Source organism: Esox lucius, chromosome 21 (assembly GCF_011004845.1).
Source record: "Esox lucius isolate fEsoLuc1 chromosome 21, fEsoLuc1.pri, whole genome shotgun sequence".
NCBI classification, from domain to species: domain Eukaryota; kingdom Metazoa; phylum Chordata; class Actinopteri; order Esociformes; family Esocidae; genus Esox; species Esox lucius.
In genome coordinates, this window is record NC_047589.1 from 27983796 (window position 1) to 27999763 (window position 15968).

At 41.7% G+C, this 15968-nt stretch overlaps 1 protein-coding gene and 2 non-coding genes across 4 annotated transcripts; 1 reads left to right on the forward strand and 2 right to left on the reverse strand.

Moving 5' to 3' along the window:
* Window positions 1–1205: 1205 nt before the first annotated feature.
* Window positions 1206–5978, forward strand: LOC105008965. 2 transcript variants are annotated; one of them, XR_004575103.1, is made up of 4 exons: window positions 1206–1562; window positions 2072–2127; window positions 5684–5711; window positions 5942–5978. It is a non-coding gene; the product is annotated as an uncharacterized LOC105008965 (transcript). The 2 variants fall into 2 exon arrangements; XR_004575104.1 differs by lacking the exons at window positions 1206–1562; window positions 5684–5711 and adding an exon at window positions 1569–1945 and having other exon boundaries at window positions 5942–5977.
* Window positions 5979–12302: 6324 nt separating this feature from the next.
* On the reverse strand, window positions 12303–15431 carry cmbl (carboxymethylenebutenolidase homolog (Pseudomonas)). Its single transcript, NM_001310886.1, is given in 6 exon segments — window positions 12303–12793; window positions 13184–13275; window positions 14144–14286; window positions 14579–14686; window positions 14774–14988; window positions 15410–15431. Coding segments are annotated over 5 exon segments (741 nt in total). The 5' UTR covers window positions 15410–15431; the 3' UTR covers window positions 12303–12610.
* Window positions 15432–15721: 290 nt separating this feature from the next.
* trnat-agu lies at window positions 15722–15795 on the reverse strand. Its single transcript has one exon. It is a non-coding gene; the product is annotated as a tRNA-Thr (tRNA).
* Between the last annotated feature and the right edge of the window lie 173 nt (window positions 15796–15968).

Below are 15968 nucleotides of genomic sequence, written 5' to 3' on the forward strand. Positions count from 1 at the left end.
TGCAAGGACCACCTCCCTCACAGCATCTAGTTTCATTACCACAAACAGAGGGAAAATGTCAACCGTGTCAAACACAAAGGAATACTTGAGACCTTGTTCCTCAATGTGTTCCCCTCTACCAGCCAGCTACATTAACCCATGCTCAGGATAGCTGGATGTTTTGAGATGAAAGTACACTCTGGTTTATGAATCTGTGTAAATCCTGAGGACACATACGGTTCACACACTCCACCCCCTCTTTTAAAGATCACGATTCGGGTAAAACTGCCAGTCATTCTTTCCATTCTCATTTTGACAACATTGCTGGTTGTGCAGCTTCCAAACATTTAAATATATGTGGTGAACCATACATTTAAATGATTAGAGGTGAGTTTAAAAACAACATGAACGGAAAACATATTTTTTAACCTTTTGCTGTATATTGATTTGTAAGTGATTGCTTATCTGTTGAATAAATGGTTCACCACTGAGATATTTTAACCAGCTCAACATCTGGAAGCGTGAATAAACAGCAATGTTGTTGAGACGTGTATGGACAACATCTTTGGGCATTTGGTACCTCAAACAGACCATAGAGAGTACCTCAACTTCTTCTCACATAATCTTGACTTTCAGACTGACCAATGTTAGATGGATTTCCTAGAAGTTATTTTCAGTCACCAACAGCCAGTGCCATTGTAAAAACACTTGCCTTTTCTTAACCAGTTAAGTGTGCTAAGAACACATTCGTTTTTACAGCAACAACCTGTTAATTAGGGTAAACTGTCTTTCTCAAAGTCAGAATCAAAGTTTTCTTTCTTCCTTGTCAGCTCACCTGTTTACAACAAATGACCTTATGTCCACCAATTCCTACAAAAAAGGCCCTCTTATATCTCAGTGTAATCTCACTGTACATAGTATTATAATCTCAGGGCCATGTTTGCAAATAGCCTTGTCCAATAAAATCCCGATCTGCACACATGGTAATTTCGACCAATTAAATTGCACAGGTCACCAGTGGTTGGTTGACATAGGCTTAGCTGTTATATGGAACCAGGAAAATGTAGGTGGTTGTGTGGTAAGCTTTTTATATATATAGATATATATTATTTTTTTGAATTTACATTAGTCAGTGTTTTGGCCGTTGGTGACTCAATATTTTTGTTAGCAATTCAACATGGCCCTCTCATCTGGAAATCTTTAAACGATAACTGGAAGAGGTAGGCTCAGCACCCGACCACACGACGTTGACTTTACAGGGATAATCTAATAATTTACCAGATATTGTATATGCTATTAACTAATGTTAGCCCAAACAAGATTATTAATTAGACAAACAACAGCGTTATGTTATTACATGTGTTACAATTAAAATAGATCTACCGACATTTAGCAAACCGACATAGTTTTTGCACAGAGCCGTGCCCAACGTCATGCCCTACGTTAACTGCGCTCACCGCGCCGCAAGAAAGGTCTTGTTGCAAAGACAGACGCAAATCACGGGCTGTAGACAGCCTATCGCTTTCGGGCAGCTGTGATTGACCGTGCAAAGCAGCTTGTGTTTGGACATCCCCAGCAAACAGGTAAGATTTTAACGAGATTTCAAGTTTCGATTTCGGCGTGTGGGCTTTATCTGTTTAAGTGGTACCGCGTTTCGTTGTAACTCAAAAGCTGTCAAGCTACATATTTTGTAGAATCTTTGGCGATATCCTACCGACGTGTTCTATTGTTTTGATTTTAACCGGGTCAAAACCAGTCAGATTAGTGTGCAATTGCTACATCGCCACGCATGGATTACAATGTCGCCAAACGGCGTTATAGTTCTCATACAGTGTTGAGAGATTGTAACACCAAATGAAATTCCCTGTCGCGATCTTCACTGTACACTCCTTCGAAATTAATTTACGTAGGCTGCAGACCTGCCATAACAACCGTGCAATGATTCCACAAAGCCTTAAGACCAACAGTAAGAATGACAATGGAGATGGTTTACAGTCAGACATTATACCTTATGAATGTCCGTTGCACCTGTTCCTTGTCAAGACCCTACGAGTATCCAACAAGTGTCTTTCGATATTCATTTATCATGTAGATGTGTAAAGAGTGGGAGACGACGTGATTGACTAGGAGCCGGAGGAGAGATCTCATGTAGGTTTGACCTTAATGTCCCGGTGTAGTCTTCCTGATATTGTTTTTAAGTACTGTGGATGGTTATTGAATGTAAAAACTCCCCACATATTTGTTTTTATTATTAATATACACTACCGTTCAAAAGTATGTGGTCACTTAAAAACTGCCTTGTTTTCCATTAAACATGCATTAAATTAGTTTGAATATGAAATATAGCTAAATGAATAGGAAATATAGTAATTGACATGGTTAGAAATATAGATTTGTAATCATTGGTTTGTTGGTAGATGTTTCTAAAAATGTTTCTCTTGCCCAGAGGAACAGCTATTCATTTATTTACAATCCGATCAACTATGACAACACAAAGTTGGCCTTAATTCCATTCCTTGATGACCATGCCGATATTCCGGGATTTTCGGTGGGATCTTTTGTGTGTCTGTGCCCTTCATTATGCTGATAATTCTGTTGGAAAATATTAAGAGAATGACCATCATCTGAACATACAAATTTTGTGTCACATTGAGTGTTTTCTATGGTCGTCCAACTACTTCTGGAAGATTCAACGCCCTCTCAGTTGGCAGACCTGTCAGCGTTATGCAGTGCCATCATTTAGCTGACGATGTCATCCAGAGTGATTTACATGAGCAGTTGTGGTTAAGTGTCTTGCTCAAGGGCATCACAACAGATTTGGTTTGCCTTGGTGGATCAAGGGTTTGAACCAGCGACTCTTCAGTGTATTGACTTTTACAGTTTTTGGACTGCACCTTTGAATGCTTACTGGAACCGATCTGTTCCATCTGATTGTCAGGCCTGCTATGAATCAGATTGAATGCTGGGTGATGTTGAACAGCTTGCATATGTTGAAGGATGTGTGGCTGGATGTACACGTTTCACTTGGTAAAATATTTAGATATTGGCAGTTTGTCCAGAGGCTATTCTGGGAAGTATGTCCCAGTGTAGTCAGCTCATGCGATTGCACAGGCACATATGTTACAACTTTAGTAATAACATAGTAGTTACCTCGGTATAACTGTGTAACTACCAGGTAATATGGTAGTCAATTGTTACACAGCTGGAATGGGGAATGTGTTATTCCATGCGTAACTGCTGATGTCATTACGCATTTTGTTCCGTTAACGAACAATTTTTTTTAAATTTAATCTTTGAAAATCACCTGTTAGTGACCTCGTTAATAATACAAACCTAATTGTGACCTTGTCACTTGTATCTACAAGGCACCAGTACTATCGAACTTGCTTATAACACCAGGGTTGAGACACGAGCGAAAGCTAGCAACAGCGATTATAACAGGGTACACCTGGCTCAGTGGCTATAGCCGATCAAGTAATGTCAGAGCAGTAGTTATGTAAGATATATTGTAAGTATATTTAACCTAGATACCTACGAGCAATTGATTTCACAGAAAGCCAAGGTCAGGTCAGACAAAATAATCTGCTATAACCATATTGCTGTGTTGTACTTTGTTCCTGAAATGTAGGTCTGCTCAGGTAGGCCTAAACTTTAAACTTTTTTTATGTCACAATGTTGATTGGATTGTAGTAAAGGGGGTGGGGTCTAGACCATCCTATCAGGGCCTTGTATTTAAATATATATATTTATTTATTTTTTAAACTCACATGATCAAACTGAGCATTTCTAGGGCTAAAATAGGTTCTGGTAAACACAAGATAAATATATATTCTGAGGTTTTGTTAGGCAAGCAATTATGATTTTAAAACAAAATTACAACATCAGACATAGACTGCAAATGGGCCTCAATGGGACAATTGTTAGGTTCAACAATATAACTAGTTGAACAGTTTAAAATGTAATCAAAATCAGTGTGTTGTTCTATTTATCGTTGTTGCTTCATTAAAGGAGATGTGAATTGTTTTTTCTATACATGCACAAACACACACACCATAGAGAGCTCATGATCTGTTCTGATCTTAGCTCCTCGGGGTGTATTGGCTTGTATAAATTATGTAAAACATTAATATTTAAGAGATATGAGGGCAGATTGGTATGAAATATACAAATTCAACAGAATAATTTGAAATTATTCGGTGAATACATTGATAAATGCAGTATTACTCATTTTGAATGGAATTCGGTATGTGATAGAAATCTGGAAAAGTTTATATTTTTTCCTTGCAAGCAGTCCAGTCCTCACCACATTCTCCTGATCCATCCAGTTCTCAGCTAGCACCCGGCAGAGGTTGGTTCCTGTTCAGGTATGAGGGTAACAGGACCTTGTGGTACATGACTACTAATCATGGCAGGAGGTGTGTTTGCCAGAACAGCAATGAGTTAAAGCCAGCAAATGTTACTATTGCTGGAGGTACCCTGTCAGTCGTCTCATCAACCTCTAATTCTGGATGTCTGTGCTTCTGACTTATTGCTGATGAGTATCACACTGACATTTAAACCTACTCTATTATATCTGTAGGGGTCCAGAAGAGGATTTGTCACCCCTCCGAGCCTTGTTCCTCTCTAGGTTTCTTCCTAAATTTTGGCCCCTCTTAGGGAGTTTTTCCAAGCCACTGTGCTTCAACACTGTTGTTACTTGCTCCTTGGGGTTTCAGGCTGGGTGATTTGGAGAAGCACTTCGTGACAACTCCTGATGTAAAAAGGGCTTTATAAATACATTTGATTGATTGAAACAGGAGGTGGGGAGTTCTCCTCTGTAGTGGCTGATCCCAGGAGGTGACGGGGGTTCTCCTCTGTAGTCCCGGAACCAGGAGGTGACTGGGGGTTCTCCTCTGTAGTGGCTGATCCCAGGAGGTGATGGGGGTTCTCCTCTGTTATCCCGGAACCAGAAGGTGACTGGGGGTTCTCCTCTGTAGTCCCTGATCCAGGAGGTGACTTGGGGTTCTCCTCTGTATTCCCTGATCCAGGAGGTGACTGGGGGTTCTCCTCTGTAGTGGCTGTTCCAGTGTTTACTAGTGCAACAGCTGCTTACTCTAGCTGCCACGGTTACAACATTTTGTGCGGAGTGCCAAGCTGGAGCCCAAAATAGCAGCCGGCAATCAACGTTTTGCACTGCATTCTGGGTATAACCTCTCTCTAATAGTGTTATCATGTCAGTTAAGGGGCTTAACATCCTGGCTTTGTGCTGACAGTATATGAAATCATGTTTATAATGTAGTTTTCATTCAGTGCATACTAATACTAAACACTAGCAGCTTTGTGGAGTGTTGATAGAATAGTGGTGGTTTTGAAATCAGAGGTTTAAAACCGTTCTTAAGGGCAGGTGATGTCAGTGATGGTGATGTCACTGACTGAGTGTGTGTTTTTAAGGAGGGATTAGGTTCTCTAGTCTGAATACCAATGTCTTCAGTTAAAATGTCTATCCTTGACGCTCCTTATCATTGCAAAAGGTTATTTACTATGTAGTACAGGGATTGGAATGTAAGGTTCTCTAGCAGGTGGCTAATGTATAATAATAATTATTATTAATAATAATAATAATAATAATAATAAATTTATATTTTTATAAATAAATAAAACATATATTAATTATTGTTTAATTGTGTCCCTTCTGGGAAATTTGTCTCTTGTCTGTCAATTCCAGAAAATCATTATAGCACCTTCAAACAGTGGTGAATTGTAGAGATAAAGGAAACACAAAGGAAACTCCTTTCTTCCCAGTAAAATTCCTCAATCTGTTGTTAATTTTTTTTCTTATTGTTGATGGGTTTTCAAAATGGTCGTGTCATCCGCTGCTACAAAATCTCCCATATGTGCTCAGTTGGTTTGAGGTCTGGTGACTGATTTAATGTCCTCACACACACAGTGATTGTACAGTCGGTTGTGTGTGTCCGTCCCCCAGGCCCTGCTATGTTGAGGTGTGTCAGCTATGACTGATGTGGAGGCGACGTATGAAGACTTTATTGCCTCGCGGCGGGCTGGCAGGCGCAACGCCGTACACGACATCCCACAATCCCCCGGGGCACAGGGACCCAGTGACCTATCACAGGACCTGGCTCACCTTAACATCAACAAGACAGGTGAGAGCACTGGACAGTACCACTTAAGTGACCCAGACGCTGGTTGTATGTGAGGACCGGCTAACATTTTGGTACCATTAAAAATAACAACCTAAACATGACTTTAATCTCAATAACCTAAGCCTGAGACTTATCATGTACTGTGTTATTGTAATTATCAATTTGTTTTTAATTATTTGTATTTAATTTTCTAGCATTCTAGTATGTTCTTGCTTGACAATGCTTGCCACAAGTGTTCTGTGCATACGACAAAATAATTTAAAACAGTTCATTAAGTAATTGGTCTTTTTCGTTTTTACATGTGCTTGGGGCAATCGAAATACCTCCACCTACATATGACCTCACTCCTCGTATTCAAATAATGTATGTACGACAGGCTTCTTTGTACTCCATAACTGGCCACTCCTCCAACTCATATTGTGTACATACATTGAATTACAAACTCCTCACAACATATTAAATGACACCATTACAGACATCAATATAAAAAAAATAAAAAAACGCATAACCGCCAACTTAATATAAAGTAGTAATAACATCAAAACGTCATAATTTAGTTTGCAGTTTCAAATTTCCGCCACAAAACCTATTGTGTTTTTTGACTTGCTACTAGCGCAATTTGTTAGCCTATTAACGATGCATTTCTGCTAACTAATACCAGACTGTACAAACCACTGGACCTGTGTTTCTAGTTTGGTCTCTACTATTCCTTACCCCCGTACTGCAGTGAGGTCACCGTGCTGTAACGTATGACACAGTATGTACAAGGCAAAGTGTGACGCCTCAAGACAACGCCAAGTCGGCCAAAGAAGGACATTCAAAACGACAGCCGGCCGGAGGAGCCATGTGTTTCCCTCGACAACGCATAGTGTCGGGCCTGCTGTCCATATTTACAGGGTGACATCATCGTCGAGATGCCTTGTTGTCGCTGTGTCAGACGACACCACTCATATTCCATATTTCTCTCTCTCTCTCCCCCTCCCCCCACCTACATACCTACCACTGTCTCTCTCTACCTCTTTCTCTTGTACAGATATCAGATGTGATGTAATTTAGTAATCATTAATTTTATTATTTCCTTTATTTCCCCTCTCTTTCTCGCTACCTGTCTCTCTGTTTGTCTGTCTGTCTCTCTCAGGTGAAGGAGAGGATGCTGGGAAGGGCCAGGCCCCATCAGAGTCTTCATCTCAGTCTGAAGCAGGGGACAAAGAGTAGGGAAGCAAGCAGACAATTCATGGGACATCAGTGGACCAAAAATTGGTCTCTTTTTTTCCCAAGCTACTGACCTGTGAACTGATATTTGAGCCTGGCCAGTAGCTCCTCCCCAACCCCTCTTAGAACTCTGCCATGGCCAATAACAGGCAATGCTGGGATAACGAAGGCCACCTCAGCGCACTCCGCTGTCTGTACTTGTCTGTATGCCAACTGTCTTAAAAAGCTTCCTTTTCTTGATTCCTTTTCTTCTAAACCGCTGAATGCGAAATGACACAAGAGCCCAGTGCTAATTGTTGCTGTAGTGTGCATACTTCAGCGGGAAGCAGAAGGAATGGATTTAAAGGGAAGGAATTTATTGTATGAGTAATATGGTGGAATTATACCCTTTACAATGACCCTTTGGCGGTATGTCCTAAAGGAAAGGAAACAAGGAAAGGAAGCAATTTAAGGGGACTGGGATGTAACTGATGAGGATTTAAACCAACGATGTGGAGCTTAACTGGCCAGCCTTGGGGGTTCTTTATGGCTAGGAACCATCTAACACAGACATGCTTGAAGAATGAACAACGATTGGACATTGACTCCTGCTTTTTCCTCTCTGCTCTTTAGCCGGGTGACCAGTCAATAACTGGCACCCTTACCATAACCACTCCCTGTTTTTTTCTTTCTCTTTAACTGTCCTCGAACAGAAGCGAGAACAAAACGTAATTTTACTACTAGGAGGTTAAGGTCCTCTTTGGAAAGTTAAACTGCTAAATTTAAGTATAATATACGTGGACATTACATGTTAATGAGTCACTAAAATATATACAGTTGTGAATATATTTAAGTGTATCCCCTGCAATGTTGTCTTTTTTTCATGTTTAGGAATTTGGATATGAAATCTTCTCTTTAACACTGTTTGACAGTAAAGGTGCACTTTGGATATACAGGCCTCTCTTGCTTCATTGTTTTACCCTGGAGTTTTTACAGACTACAAGCAACTTTTCCATCAGGTTTTGGCATGAATTTGGTGAAACTATGTCCTGTGTAAATTGCCAGTGGTCTGGACTTTTCTCCATTTGAAAATATGTGGGACAGTTGGAGTTCTGTGGAAATTTCACAGAAATGTCTTTGTAACCCCTCCCAGACTCATGGGCCTCAATATTCTTTCATCTGAGGGCTTTGGATGGGTTGTTTGAGCTTGGCATTATGTGTCACCACACACCCATATGGTAATTACCAAACCAGACCAACGTTTCTTATCTTTAAGGTAGGCTGGACCCGCTAATGATTTTCTAAACTTTGGGTGTACCTAATTGTGATGGCACAAGGTGTGCACTAACTGCTTCCACATAATTAGTTTTTCAGTTTATTCTAATTGCATAATTGGCTTCAAAGTTGATTTTTTTTCTTTTATTAATGAATGTTTGGAATATAGCTTAAATATCCTTGTTTCCAAATATGTAAAAACAAAAAAAACTTCTGGGAGTTAACATACTTTTTCACATCCTTCGGGTAATGTCTTTCCCGTCCGTATAGCTAACATTCTATCAAACCATATAATCCAAAGTCATTGGCTACCATTTCCATAAATGCATGAAAAAACTGCCTTGTATTTTCACATTGATATGAAGACCTGTAATGGATTACAGTTATGAGTTTAACTTCCTGTGTTAATTATGTCAGACAGTGGATGTATACTGTTCCTAAACATTATTATGCAAGTAGACTGCTTATTGGCCAGCTCTCTTAGATTTAGACATTATCTATGAGGAAAAGTTTTAATATATATATATTTTTTACTTCTCTGTTTGAGATGCATGAGGTTTGACATGGGCTGTGTTATTTTTTCCCTCCCTTTTTTTTTTTGCTGGCCATAAATACGAGTAATGGAGAAGTTAACAACATTGTACAGCTGTGAATTAACCAGGCAGTTACTTTAAAGGGGCATTCCAACCGATAATCTAAATTAGACATTTTTATTGATAAGAAACCACCTTCCTTACTCCTCAGGTTCTCTCTTTTCTTTTCACCCAACCTTAAAACCCAACATTTTCTTTTTAGAGGTTTTGAGGAGAGGAGGAGGTTGCAACTAAGAAACTCCCATTGTCCTACATCTTTCAAAAATGCCAATCAAGTCCAATCAAAGGGACAGTCCTGTGTATGTTGATGGTAGCTTACTAGCTGTATGAACTTTTTTCCTGATTTATTTAATGACCTAACAAGAACATTGTTGAAGTTGAAACGCCATTTTTGATTTGTTTATTTGGATGTTGAAAATAAAGACTATTTATTAGTGACATGGGACTGGAGGGACTTATTTGTGGCCAGAAGCTCCCTCTTGTGGTAAAAGTATTCTTTTTAACCTCTTCACCATGCTCTTCCCCTTCACTGTGACCCTGTTGAGTGATGTCATACTTTCTGACTCTTCCCTTCGCTGTGACCCTGTTGAGTGATGTCATTCTCTCTGACACAGACCGAAATGGCCATGACACTCCAAACTGTGCTCTGATGCATCCTGTGTCTTTGATCATCCTTGATGTCTCCAGAACCTGATTGAATTCCATCTCTTGCCAAGTCAGTTGATTGGACATGGATTTTTTAAAAAGCACACACCTGTCTATATATGGTCCCACTCTTTGCAGTGCACTTCAGAGCAAAAACCAATCCATGTCTCTGTAGACATCCGGGATAGAATGGTGTCAAGGCATAGATCTGGGGAAGGTTATAAAAGAAATTGCAAAAGCATTTCCATCATTGTGAAACAGAAGTTTAGTACCAACCAGGCAAGGAGGGCTTTTGTCAGGGAGGTCCTCTAACAAAGCTTCAGAATTTCGGTGCAGAGATGGGAGAATATGCCAGAAGGAAAACTATCTCTGCCGCACTCATTCAATCAGGACTTTATGGTGGAGTGGCTAGACGGAAGCCACTCCTGAGTAAAAGGCATATGGCGTGTCGGTGGTAGGTCCTGATCAGTGACAATGATGTGTCAGCCTACAGGGAGGAGATCAAGTGCCTGGCGGCATGGTGCACTGACAACAACCTGGCCTTCAATGCAAAGAAGAACAAGGAGCTCATTGTGGATTACAGGAAGTCTAAAGGCTATAGTCACATCCCAGTTCTCATCGACGGCACTGAGGTGGAGGGTGGGTCCAGCTTCAAATTCCTAGGTGTCCACATCTCCCAGGACCTCTCCTGGACCTACAACAGCTCAACACAGGTTAAAAAGGCGCTGCAGTGCCTGTACTTTTGGAGGATGCTGAAGAAGGCCCATCTGTCTTCCCAGATTCTTCTACCGCTGCACAATTGAGCTTTATGACGACAGTGTGGCTGACGGGAAGGCCCAACAACGGGTGGTCAAAACCATCTACTGTAACCCTGCTGATGTCTGTGACCCATTGATGAGACCAAAATTTAACTATTAGGCCTGAATGCCAAGCACTACAACAAGTAAAAGTACCGGTTATCACCTGGCTAATACCATCCCTACAGTGAAGCATAGTGGTGGAAGCATCATGCTAGGGGGATGCTTCTCAGAGGCACCAACTGGTCAGTGTTGAGGGAAGTAAGATTGGGGTAGAATAAAGAGGTCCTTAAATTAATCTGACAAATACCAAAAATAATTGTTTTGCTCTGTCATTATGGGTTATTGTGTCTAGAATAGTGCCTTTTAAAATATATACAGTACAGGCCAAAAGTTTGGACACAACTTCTCATTCAATGCGTTTTCTTTATTTTCAAGACTATTCGCAGTGTAGATTCTCACTGAAGGCATGAAAACTATGAATGAACACATATGGAATTATGTACTTAACTGAAAACATGTCTTATATTTTAGATTCCTCAAAGTAGCCACCCTTTGCTTTTTTGGTAGCGCTGCAAACCCTTGGTGTTCTCTCAATGAGCTTCATGAGGTAGTCACCTGAAATGGTTTTCACTTCACAGGTGTGCCTTGTCAGGGTTAATTAGTGGAATTTCTTCCCTTATTAATGGGGTTGGGACCATAAGTTGTGCTAGGAAACCACTGCTAAGGAGAGGCAACAAGCAGAAGTGATTTGTTTGGGCCAAGAAACACAAGGAATGGACATTAGACCAGTGGAAATCTGTGCTTTGGTCTGATGAGTCCAAATTTGAGATATTTGGTTCCAACCACTGTGTCTTTGTGCAACGCAGAAAAGGTGAACGGATGGATTCTACATGCCTGGTTCCCACCGTGAAGCATGGAGGAGGAGGTGTGATGTTGTGGGGTTGCTTTGCTGGTGACACTGTTGGGGATTTATTCAAAATTGAAGGCATACTGAACCAGCATGGCTACCACAGCATTCTGCAGCGACATGCCATCCCATCCGGTTTGCGTTTAGTTGGACCATCATTTATTTTTCAACACGACAATGACCCCAAACACACCACCAGGCTAAATACTTTCGGAAAACACTGCATAAACACCTTAACTACATGAGAAACTTAACTAACACGTCTCTAGACAAGAAATTTAAAAACATTAAGAACTTTATGATGAAAGAGAAACATTGCCTGATGGGGTCTTAACAGGTCTTTTCATACCTGCTGTTATTTAAGACCATGGGTATGGTTGAAGTTGTCTCTCCTCTCCCTCTGACCTCTGTTATTGCTTGGCAAAACTATTGAGCCTTCATGAGTCCCTCAGACAGAGTAAACAACTACTCAGACAGCGGTAACATCTTTTTAACCTAGTTTCATTCAGGGGTGTGAAAGTTTGAAGTAACAGCACAGGTGAGGGAAGTTCCTAATTAAAACCTAAATCACCAGTTAAAGGAAGTTAATTTAAGTCTTAATTAGAAACTTCCCTCATCTAGTGAACACAACCAGGTACTTGTGAATACTGGGGAAGGACTTTTACATTTGTGCTTTACACCACCTTACTGAGTACATGACGAAATCACTCTTGTTCTGATTTACTGATGCTGGATCTTGGCAGTGGATCAATGTGTATGAGATTACAAAGGTAGATGACATAACATCTTTATTCATATGAAAAGGTATCATACGCATATAAATTCTATCTTCATACAACTGAATATGATTTACATTCAAACCTGGCATTTAAATATCAGGTCTGGTTTGATAATGTGGAAAAAGAAAAAGGTACTAAATCAAAAGTCACTTCAAACATTGCAAATGCCAATTAATCTTTGAACAACTCAACAGCTTTGTTTACAATGCACTTCTGAATCAAGGGTTTAATACTTAAATCTGTGTTCAAATCAGTACGCCAACCACGGCACACTCATAGATTTACAAGTGTACTGTATATTTTACATGTACTTATTTAACCAATTGAGCATGTCTGCCCTTGCCTCTTGGATCTTGGGCTGGTCTGCAGAGTTTATGTCCTCCTTCTTCCGGTGAACAAAGCCATGAGTCTGGCCCGGGAAGATCTTCACCTGGTAGTCAACAGTTGTACACTTCTCCTTCAAGTTCTTCTCCAGGACGCTCACCTGGGAAAGAACAATGAGGAAGAGGGGATGAAATGGTGGCAGTTTGGCTGAATAACATCTTAAAACAACTGCATGGACCTGATACTTTGGTTGCTGGTTAAACTCACAACAACAGGGACTCTGCAAATGAAGATGGGTAATTTCAACACTCAGGCTTGCAGTTAATGGATCTCAATATAGATTGTATATGTATCATAGAGGACATAAACGTATTCAGTCCAGTATGGTAAACCAGCAAAATAAAGGGTTACCTCCAATGTTGACCCTGGGCTACTAAACAAAAAGGGAACAATAATTATAATGACTGTGTGTGTGCTTGCCAGTCATCTACTTTCATCCCAGATATCCATTACATCTACTACAAGTTAATGAAAGATAATGGTACTGGACCTGATCCAGTGGGATGATCTCGTCCTTCTCTCCGAAGATAAACAGAGTGGGGCTCTTCAGTTCGTACCTGTCCTCCCTCTCCTTGACAATCCCTGCAGACAAGCGTTCGCATCCAGTTAGCATAGAATTAGCATTTGCCTACCCGGCAAAGGACAAAGCTCACGCTCCTGACGTCCACCTTTCAGTCGTTGCGTTGCATTGACCAATTTTTATGCGTACTGTGTCTTTCATTTCAATGTCAGGTAGCATTAACCTTAATTTCACCGTCAGATTGTGGAATAGCATGATGTGGTAAGTGGTCACAGTAGCAGATACGTTAATAGTTAGCCAGACATTTGTCATCCTGGATTGCTGCCATTGCAATGTTACAGCCCGCTTTAACTCTGGCGCCTGAGGGACGCGGGTTTATGGTTTCTGCTTCTACCGGGTGGTTTACTGAACTCCACTGGTTTCCCAGGTCTACCAGGTGGTTAACTGAACTCCCCTGGTTTCCCAGGTCTACCGGTTGGTTTCCTGAACTCCCCTGGTTTCCCAGGTCTACCGGGTGGTTCCCTGACCTTACCGTAGACAGAGACCCCTGACCTGCCCTGACCTTACTGTAGACAAAGACCCCTGACCTTACCGTAGACAGAGACCCCTGCCCTGACCTTACCGTAGACAGAGACCTCTGACCTGAACTTACGTAGATCGAGACCCCTGACCTTACCGTAGACAGAGACCCCTGCCCTGACCTTACCGTAGACAGAGACCTCTGACCTGAACTTACGTAGATCGAGACCCCTGACCTTACCGTAGACAGAGACCCCTGCCCTGACCTTACCGTAGACAGAGACCTCTGACCTGAACTTACCGTAGATCGAGACCCCTGACCTTACCGTAGACAGAGACCCCTGCCCTGACCTTACCGTAGACAGAGACCTCTGACCTGAACTTACCGTAGATCGAGACCCCTGACCTTACCGTAGACAGAGACCCCTGCCCTGACTTCGGGGTACTGCAGTGCCAGGTAGTGAGTGGCTACTCCGCCCCAGCAGAAGCCCACCGCTCCAATCCGCTGGGCCCCACACTGGCCCTTCAGGAACCTCAGGACTGCATCCACCTCCCTGGACAGAACCACATCCGGGAGAGGGAGGGGGGCGGATTACTGGGGGAGCACATGGTCTCCTGGGGGCACCCGCACATTTCAGTAGCGAAAATAAACAGTTACATTCTATGGATTTGCCTGAACGCAACATGATTTAAGCAGGCAGGATTTCAAATACTACCCTCTGCTGGCCAACAGAAGATATGCGCCGATAAAGTTCAATACAGTACTGGCGTGTGAATGCCAGAGAGTGCATTGAAAGAGTGACTCTGTGAGACTACCCTCATCCCAATGTGAATAATCTGAATTACTTGTTGATATTGGTGGGCTTCTTATCTTCCAGCCACTGCTGAAAGGTGGACCAGTCGCCAGATGGACTCCACGGCTCCTTTCCCATGTAGAAGTCGGGACACACGGCACTTTGTGGAAGGAAGAGAACCAGCGTGTGTGAACCACATACTCTGCGCAGTGAGCAGCAACCGTGTCAGGTAGAGATTGTCACATACATGTATCCGTTCGAGGCGAGCATGTCAGCCATGTATCTGGTGTTGGGCAGCTGCCAGCCGTAGATGTCCTGGATGACGATGACGGCCTTGTCCGAGTGTGAGGGAGGCTGGACCACATAGGCCTTGATGTGCTCTATCTGGACCTCCTGGCCAACGCCTCGGTACTCCATCCGGTCCCCGAGGTCACATGGACACGGCTTTGCCTCGTTGGCCATCTGGAAAGAGATGGGTTTGAGAGGAATCAGCCTGAAACATACAATATATTACAGCGGTCCAGATAGCAGAACACGTCCACTCACTTACATGGATTAATTAATTACAGTGTTGCTATCTATAATCAGGACAAGGCATGCGGACTCTGCACCAGGGAGACACAGTCAAGTATTTTCATGTGTGTTTCCCCAAATGAAATACCAATACCAAGGCTAATCTGCATTGATGTTATGATTGCTACTTGCATGAAAAAGCAGTCCTGCTTTTTAATTACATTAGACCACTAGTGCTACCTATCAATGTACAGCGCATATTTTGGAAGAGCAATATAGCTTTTTTTATTGAATTTGCTAAAATAAAAACTGTTCCTACTGCTCTAGATGCAATGCATAATTTACTGTGCAACACAAAATGACCACTTACCTTTATTGTTAATCTTGTTAATAACTCTGACAACGCGGGACGAAAGAAAAGTGTGTATTTGCTCCCTTTCCGGTTAAGTTCACTGTTCCTTGAGTGGTGGAAAATAATCATGTGGAAGGCTGACTGCAAGGTACGCCCTCTTCATAAGCTCGAGTTACGTACCCAGTCCGAAGTTCAAAACAACCTAATTGATCACGTTAAAATACGATTTTTTGTATATTGTCGGGAGAAAACAGTAACAACTATTGAATTAATATTTACACCTCCGCCGGGTCGACAGTTCCGAAACGGATGTAACCTATCCTTTCAAAAAGGCACTGCTGAGATTCGAACTCAGGATCTCCTGTTTACTAGACAGGCGCTTTAACCAACTAAGCCACAGCGCCGTTGGTATCACTACAATGAAATATGTTATCCATACTTGATCTTAGGTAATGTAACGAATTTTTCATAATGTTTTTCGGTGTAATTTTCGAAGTTACACTATGAGATAAACTGTAAAGGCTAGAACGGGGTAAAGTAGCTGATCAGACATTAATCTAAAGAAAATAGTTTTGGT